This window comes from Thalia democratica, chromosome 4 (assembly GCF_965202585.1).
Source record: "Thalia democratica chromosome 4, ktThaDemo2.hap1.1, whole genome shotgun sequence".
In the NCBI taxonomy this organism is placed as follows: Eukaryota; Metazoa; Chordata; class Thaliacea; order Salpida; family Salpidae; genus Thalia; species Thalia democratica.
The window spans coordinates 31,640,567-31,648,515 of record NC_139168.1 but is presented as its reverse complement, the minus strand read 5'-3'; the positions used below and the strand labels follow the sequence as shown (position 1 = coordinate 31,648,515).

Below are 7,949 nucleotides of genomic sequence, written 5' to 3'. Positions count from 1 at the left end.
AACTTTCAAAGTTGTTTTAAGTATAGAAACGAGTTTCGAACTAGAAAGTTAAGTTTTTAATCTTAATGTTACAAACTTTAAAAACAGTGATTTACTGTTGTCAACTTATTGTAAACACTTTGATAAATTTCTTTGCACATCTTTACAAACAACGATTTATACAAATACTGTTTAGCATCTAAAAATACTGCTTGTGTACTTTTCACAGTATCAATTTTCTTGAAACTTAAAAAGTATTAGCTTTGTTTTTCTATTAAAATTTTAAAAGTTTTGTAAATTTTGGAACTTTTAGTCAATCGGTTTCTAATCGAAAACGAAGACTTTTTGAAAATAAAATTTATTTTTTTAGCACAAACCAGTTGACCACTAAAAATTTTTCACTTATAACATTTTATTCATCTTTCATAGCTTTACGAAAAGTGATTGTTTTATGCCTAGATCAAGAGTTTATTTAATGTTATAGTTTAATAACAGTAAAGAAAAAAAATTAAAAACGAGAACTAACAACTTTTTGGAACGGTTTACAAAACTGGATTAACGTTTAGGTTGAAGTAGCTTGTAGTTAAAATATGAAATATTTAAGTCGCAAAACAAAAAAGCAGTGAATCAAAAAAAAAACAGCAGAGTACATTTGTGATATCTATTTCAGTACCTAGTCTGATAAAATGTAACAAAGTTATACTGACTTATCGACAAGTTTTATAAAAATTGACAAGCAGTATTCAAATTTTCCTTCACTTTTGTAGCATCTTAGAACTATTACAATACAAACAATTTCACTGTACAATTAAGGTCATTTAATACACAAGCTATTGGATCTCTTTACTCCTCCCTTTCCTGTGCGACATGATGCCGTTTTCTCATTTCCTTTTCAGTTTGCTGTTGATTAAAAAAGCAATTTATAAACATGGTGAGTTTGTAGTTTTATGTTTCTTTTGACTACTTGCAAGTTTAAATTAAATTTTTAGCATAAAAAGTGAAGAGGTAACTTATTTTTTTGTCTATTTTTGTTGTAACATTTATTTATACTCTAGCGATTACTACTTTTATATAAAATATTAAACAAACAGGATTTTAGTTACAGTAAATTATAAAAAGCATCATAAGAAACTATGTCTTTTTTTATTTGCATTAGATTAAAACATCGAAAGTTTTTTTTGAGTTTGAAAAACACTTTAAACAATGTTTAGCGCAGCTATTTCCAAAAAAAGCGTGATAAGACCACAAGTGTTAAGCACATGACTTCTAATATACGTGCATGCGTTTTCATGGGTTTCGAAAAAACAGAAATTTCAGAAAAAATGCCGAACAACAAGCACAAAATTTTTTGCTCATCAGAAGTTTACTAAACCCACTTGGTGTTACGTCATACAACAAAGTATTGACCTGTGATAATCGTGTGTAGTATACGTAATAAATAAACAGGTAAGTTTAACCATAATCGCGTGATGTTAGTTGTGCGTTCTTGTCATGCCTTTAATTTGTGGCGGTAAAGAGTGGAAGTGAAAATTTTAAATTTGTCAGACAATTGTTGCGGTCAACACACAAACCTTAGTAAAATAAGTTAGATGTTTCCAATGTTTAGTAGTGTGAGGTAGTCGAGGTTTGTTAAGTTGGTCGTTTGACTCAATTAAGTTTAACTTGTGAGCATTACGTTGCGCTAAGTTATAAAATCAGCTTAAGTTTTGTTTGTTTTAATTTGTGCAATTTTTACAAAGCTTTTTATTCAATCGATTTTTTGCAAACTAACCTTCTCTTTTTCTCCTTAACTTTTGCAACTTTGGATTTATTTCGCTTGCTTGCAGAGCTTTTTTTGTTTGATGATCTGAGTACTCAATTATTTTGCTAAATGCCAGAAGTCTGTCTTCGTTAAATGAATTTAACCTGAAATTTATATCATAATCAAAATAACACCAACATTATTATCTTTGCTACTTTGGTTTGACTTAGTTCGAAAAGCCCTTAGTCTTTGTAAAATTATCTTTATACTGAGAATACTTTTTAGCTGTTTTTTATTTTGTTTTACAAAAAAGCTTTAAAACATTCTCTAGAAAAAAAAAATTGAAGGTACGTTACTGTTTATGTTATAAGCAATTAAGAAATTCCAATACTTTTTAAGCAAAAATATTTAAATTAAAGTTAAGTCAGCTGCTCCCGGTTTAAGATTGTTGGAAAATCAAAATCCAATTAACTTACGTGAATGAAAGGTGGTTGAAACTTTTGAGGTAGTTGCTATTTTTAGTTTTGCAATTTGAAACATTTGAGCTGCAATCCGCACATCCTATTGCAACAATCTGCGTAAATTTACACATTAGTTACAAATACGTCTGTAAGGTTAACTTTTTTTAAGATATGTAGCCAAATATTTATAGTACAATACTAAAAGTATAGACGAAAAGGTTTTAAACATTTGTATGTGTTTAACAGAAAAAAAAAGTTTTTGAGCTTTGTGTAGTAAAAAGTTTACATCTATAAACAGTAGTTAAATACATTTAACTTTGTTTAAATATAAATAATAACTATGTATATATATAAATATAAACTTTTTTATTATGTAATAAACTTCCTATTATCTAATTAGTTCAAAACTAATCAGTCGTTTTCGAAATTAATACTCCTTTTAAAATTAAAAACGAATCTACTTTTTAATTAACTTTGTAAATCACGCTCAATTTGTCTTTCAGTTCAAGCACCAACTTTTATATTATCATTTCTGCTCAAAAGCTGATCGAGGCACGAGGCGCCGCAAGATCTCAGTTCAACTGTGGCGGCTCTCATTTTGGTGTGGGAGCAAACTTGAGACGCCAGGCTTACGTCTGTCGCTCCACAACCCTCGCAACTGTCCTGCTCGGTTTCGTGTTCGCACAAGCCGCAAAGCTTGCGGTTGTGGTGTCTGTGGACAGTTTATATTTAGTTTATAAAGAACTTCTTTTGCTAGTTTTTCAATAAAAACAAATAAAAGGACAATTTTTTGATAATAGTAAGTGTTCGTTTAAAACTTTTTTCAAGTTACTGAATAGCTTTATTACTCCTTGTATAACAATCTATTACAAATATATGCAAACAAAAGGTTAATTAATAGACAAATTTTAATTTGAGCAATGATTGTTATCAGAAAAAGAACTTTAAATAATACAAAGTTATTTCAACAAACACAAGGTAAGTTGTATTGTGTGTGTGTAGAAAGTTGATATAGTGTTATTCAATACCAACATCAAGCGTTTTAAAACACTGAGTGTATTACTTAGTGTATTTTAAATAAAAAAGGGTATTTTAAAATATAACCACAAAGAAACATTACACACAAGTTGTATTATAAAGCTATATACTTTTATATATAAGCAAAAAATTTATTATAGTTTAGTTTTCTAAACAACACCTTTTAGAACTAACGAAAATATGAAGTATAGAAAACCTTTTAAAGTATATATATCAAAAACAAAATCACATACTAAAAATTTAACGTTTAGGAAACCAAGAGCTAAATAAATTGTAAACCTTTAGTTAAAAAGATATATCTATAAATACAAGGGCTTCAGTAAACTGCAAAAACTTTTAACTTAGTAACAAAATTAATGTTTAAAGTATTTACTGTTATTAGTGACTTGGTTTTTATACACACAATTTTTTTTTGCTTTAAATTGGCGGGCTTCGATAAGACAAGCGTTACTTATTGCTTATTAACATGCTTATAAAGGCATGAGACTAAAAAGTAAAAGTGATATGGTTAATTTATCTCATCGAAGTTTATCAATTTACCACAATAAACGTTTGCAAAATTTTACACCTGAATCTCTTCCTTTTATCCTAAATTAAGCAAACTTTTCAAGCTCGCCAAAAACATACAGGTTTACATCATACAAGAAAAATTGTTTATTACGTGTTAAACACTACTTTAAAAAAATTGTGTTAACCAACCTAAAACAGTAGTTGTTTTCAAAACAACTTTTGTTAACATCGTCCGATACACTGCCCACACGTTCATTGAAGCCCACTTTTTCGTATAAGTATGATTGATTTTTCAGCCTACAATTGAAATAGTCTTCCAGGAGATCTGCTTTGAATTGGTTATTACCACAGCTGCTAAACACAGGTGCAAATGGCCTCGTCGAGTAGAAGACGTCTGGATTTTTCGAAAAAGTTTCTCCGAAAAACTCTTGTACTTCGTAGTGGTCGCTTACGATTAGAATATGATTGTGCGAGGGTGAACTGTTTTCTAGAAAAAAAAAAACATCAATTATTTCTAAGTGATATTATAGTACTAAAGTTATAACTAACTGAATGTCCGAGACTACAAAATGAGGATCAAAAGTTTATAGTTTTTGAAAGTTAAGCTAAAGAATGAAACAAAAAACTACCAAGAACAACAAAAAAGTAATTATGAAAGTGATTAATATGAAAATAGTAATAACAACAAGAAGAAAATGTTTACTGCTATTGATTAATGTTTACTTGAAGGATTATCACCCATTTAAATTTTTATTTTAGTGATTAAATTAAAAAAAAATTAAAGTTTAATATGGATGATAAATTTGTTGTTTATCGGTAAGTTTTATATGAACATATTAACGAGACAACAAAATTAAATCTACTGTTTTAGCTTAAAAGTCGCTAAAACTAAAAAAATACAAATAAATTCAGGAGTTGCCTCTATTAACATAAACTAGTACAAGTATTTAACATATAAAGTTCAGCATATGTTAAAAGAGATACTTTGGTGAAAGCGCTATAAAGTTTGAAAAACTGAAGGTCAACAACAAATTAAAATTTTCATTGAACTTTAATTTAATTTTTTCACTAGATAGCTTTATTATAACTAATAAAAACTTTTACATTTTTTTTAAATTGTTAAAATAAAAATCACCACAACTTTGTTTATCAATAAACCAGTACAAGTCTGTATTTTATTCAGCAAAAGAAGCTAACCTCCCGGATGGTAATCTCTCTCGATAGGTGGCATCAAGGAGTATGACGTCACCGTTCTGCTGCAGTACAGCAGTGATGTCAGGGCGAGAGCCAGCACCAGCGTCGCGAATATCCTACCCAGCTTGAAGCCCCGGATGTGGTATTGGGACCTCAAGGGGGGAAGCCCCGTTCTCGAAACGGGTCGGTACCCGGAGTTCCTGAGGTCGCTCACCCACGGGTTGATCCCATTCATCATTTTGTGTCTTTTGTTTTGGTTTGGTTTTAAGACATTTTGGAAATTTAAATATGGCTCTGCCGGACATTCCAAAAATGATCAAAAAAGCATATTGTAAAATAACAAACAGAATAAACAAAGTTAAAATAACTTAAATTTATGTTAAAATAAGACTATTATGAAAGATATTCGCTATATAGTTGAACAATTCTTTCTAGACTTGCTTAATGTGTAGTGTTTAGTCTCATATTTTTTTAAATGGTTTCACTATCAAAACTTTTAATACTTTCTTTCATAATAAAAGCTGCTAACTAAATAAGCTCAATTTTTAATTATGTACATTGTATCAGCACATACGTTTTTAAAACGTTGGTTTTTACTTTGTTTCATATAAAGCTTGAAAATTTTGTTGATCTAAAATTATCATAGCAAATTGTTTTTGTTTCTAAACTGTATTATCAAAAATTGTGACGAAACATTTTTATAACGTTTTCAACAAAAGTTATCTTTATTTAAATAAAAATAAAACTTGAGTTAGTCATCAAAACCAGTCTTAGTTTTAGTAACGCCGAAAGTATTTTGCAGCCTTCTCACTAGTTTTTCTAATGGCAGCTGGTGCGTGCACTTACTGTCGCAATGAATAATTCAGCAGCTTTACTACAGAGACAATTCAAAACTTTTGAAAGTGCTTTTCGGTTTGAGCAGTTAATTATTTAAAGCGTCTAGGGTTTTTACTAAAGTGTAAAGAAAGAACTGTAACTACGAGTATCTCAAGAACTTAACTTTAAAACTAAAACTGTTTGGTTTAATTCAATTTATTTTGCCTCTGCAGACTACAAGTAGTTTCTCTTAGAGAAAAATTTCAATCTTGACCTTTCTAAAACTAAACTGTTTTAAAATTTGTTTTTTGACTAATCTAGGTATAGTATCAGTTGTTATCTAAACAAATATCCACTTAAAGTATTTTTCATAAGAAGGCATAAACAAAGTTTTAAACAGTCTTAAACTAGTGCAAATATTCAAAATAAAAACATGAAGTCTTAATACACTTGTAATAATTAATGGATTAGAACACTTAATGTTCTTTTTCAAATAAAAACAAATATAACAAAAGCACGTTATAACTAAATCAAAAATTCATAGGTTTTCAAATAAACATGCAAATCAAACAAAAGTGCTTCAAGGCTTTTTGACAAACCTTAAACTTTTTCTACCACTGCGCAAAACAGAAAGACTTTTTTACTTTTCCCTCTCAAACTAGTGCTAGCAAAGTCAATTTGCTCCACGCATGACTGCACACAATATGTGTGTGTTACATCACGCTTCTATCAACGGCTCATTTCTGTTCAAAGTTAATATGTTCGACAAAAAGTCTGATTTACGTAAATTTTGGTGTTAGTTTAAGCTTAATGTCTTTTTTACAACATCACATTTTCATTTCTCCCATTTTAAATGGTGACAGCGTGTAATAAGAACCAACATTTGAAGAAAAAAACAATAAAACGTTTTTAATTAAGAATGCATATTGTATTTAAAATATACTTAATAAGTTTAAGTATGCTTGTTTAAAACTTTAGTTTTAATCTTTTTAATAAAACTTGAAACTATTTTTGACAAAGTTTTTAAAACTTTCATAGTTTAATTTTAATATATTTTTAAATTTTTCGAAACTTACTATATGGTTATAAATATTTTGTTTACTTAATGTATTTTTTGATATTGTATTTAGATAATTCTATAAGCTCTACTATTTTATTAAATTCTCTTTAACTGTTTTAAAGGTATTCAGATAAAATATTAGTTATATTAAAAAAAAAAAAAGCATAATAACTTTACTAAATTTTGTTTAGCTTCAAACAACAGTCACTGTTGCATAAAAATCTTATTAAATAAAAAGTAAACGTTGAAAATTTTAAAGAGTTTTTGCTGCTAGAATTAAACATAAGTTTTTGGACGCACTAATTTTCTCATAAACTTTAATGTATGTCTGAACACTTTTCTCCTTTATTTTCTTCATGTTTTTAGTTTTAAATTTTCTAAAAGTACAGACGGTGTTAAAACTTTTATTAAATTTCAAAAAAAGGTTTGTAAGTTGTTGAATATAAACAGTATTTATAGTAGCGCAATTTTTCTCAAACTTACTTTTATGTATCAAACAAATGACTACAGATTATATAGCTCAATTTTATGTAAACTATAATTAAAGTTTTCTTCTTTTTGTATTATACTGTTTATTCGGAATCAAAGTGTTTTAAAAAACCAACATAGCAAAAGCTTTCATGGTTTAGTTAACGTCTCTCTACTTAATTCTAAGTTTAAACATTTTTGTAATTTACAACTAGTTATATAAAGGATTATAATTTTCTAGGTGGTTTTATTACAACGTTTTTCTTTAAATGTTTCTATCAAATTGTTATTACTCTGATTTTTATAGTAATTTATAGTAGATTTGAAACATAATTTCAAATTTCATTCCTTCATGATAAAAGTATCTCCAATTAATTTGAACTAAAAAAATGTGTGCTTTATTTTACTAACTGATCGAATTAATAAGCAAAACTTGTTTTGAATAATCTTAAACGATAATTTTCTTTTAAGCTTAAAGAATTATAAAGTTCTTGCTAACTTAAAGACATTTATGTAACATAATATATAAAAGGTTAAAAAAAAGTAGTTATAACAATATATTTGAAACAGTGTTTGTCAAGTTTTATTTATATAAGTTGATAAACTATAGTTTTATTGATATGATTATATTGTTTTTAAACCTTATGTACTACATATAATCAATAGAAAATATACAATCTAT

The 7,949-nt window shown here is 27.8% G+C and overlaps 1 protein-coding gene across 1 annotated transcript; it reads right to left on the bottom strand.

Annotated features, from left to right (window-relative positions):
• Window positions 1-373: 373 nt before the first annotated feature.
• LOC145834357 (uncharacterized) lies at window positions 374-5,225 on the bottom strand. The gene is made up of 6 exons (XM_082941769.1): window positions 4,927-5,225; window positions 3,919-4,216; window positions 2,698-2,893; window positions 2,197-2,294; window positions 1,751-1,884; window positions 374-879 (listed from the first exon to the last, which is right to left on the bottom strand). The coding sequence occupies exons 1-6, from the start codon at window positions 5,159-5,161 to the stop codon at window positions 872-874; spliced, it is 969 nt and encodes a 322-aa protein (XP_082797895.1). The 5' UTR covers window positions 5,162-5,225; the 3' UTR covers window positions 374-871.
• Between the last annotated feature and the right edge of the window lie 2,724 nt (window positions 5,226-7,949).

What these genes read in the sequence shown, in the direction of transcription:
- LOC145834357 (XM_082941769.1), bottom strand. Translation starts at nt 5,161, where the DNA reads ATGATGAATGGGATCAACCCGTGGGTGAGCGACCTCAGGAACTCCGGG. An exon ending in GCAGAAATGATAATATAAAA is followed by an intron (nt 2,295 to 2,697) that starts GTTGGTGCTTGA and finishes AAATTTACGCAG; the next exon opens with ATTGTTGCAATAGGATGTGC. An exon ending in TTCAACCACCTTTCATTCAC is followed by an intron (nt 1,885 to 2,196) that starts GTAAGTTAATTG and finishes TATAAATTTCAG; the next exon opens with GTTAAATTCATTTAACGAAG.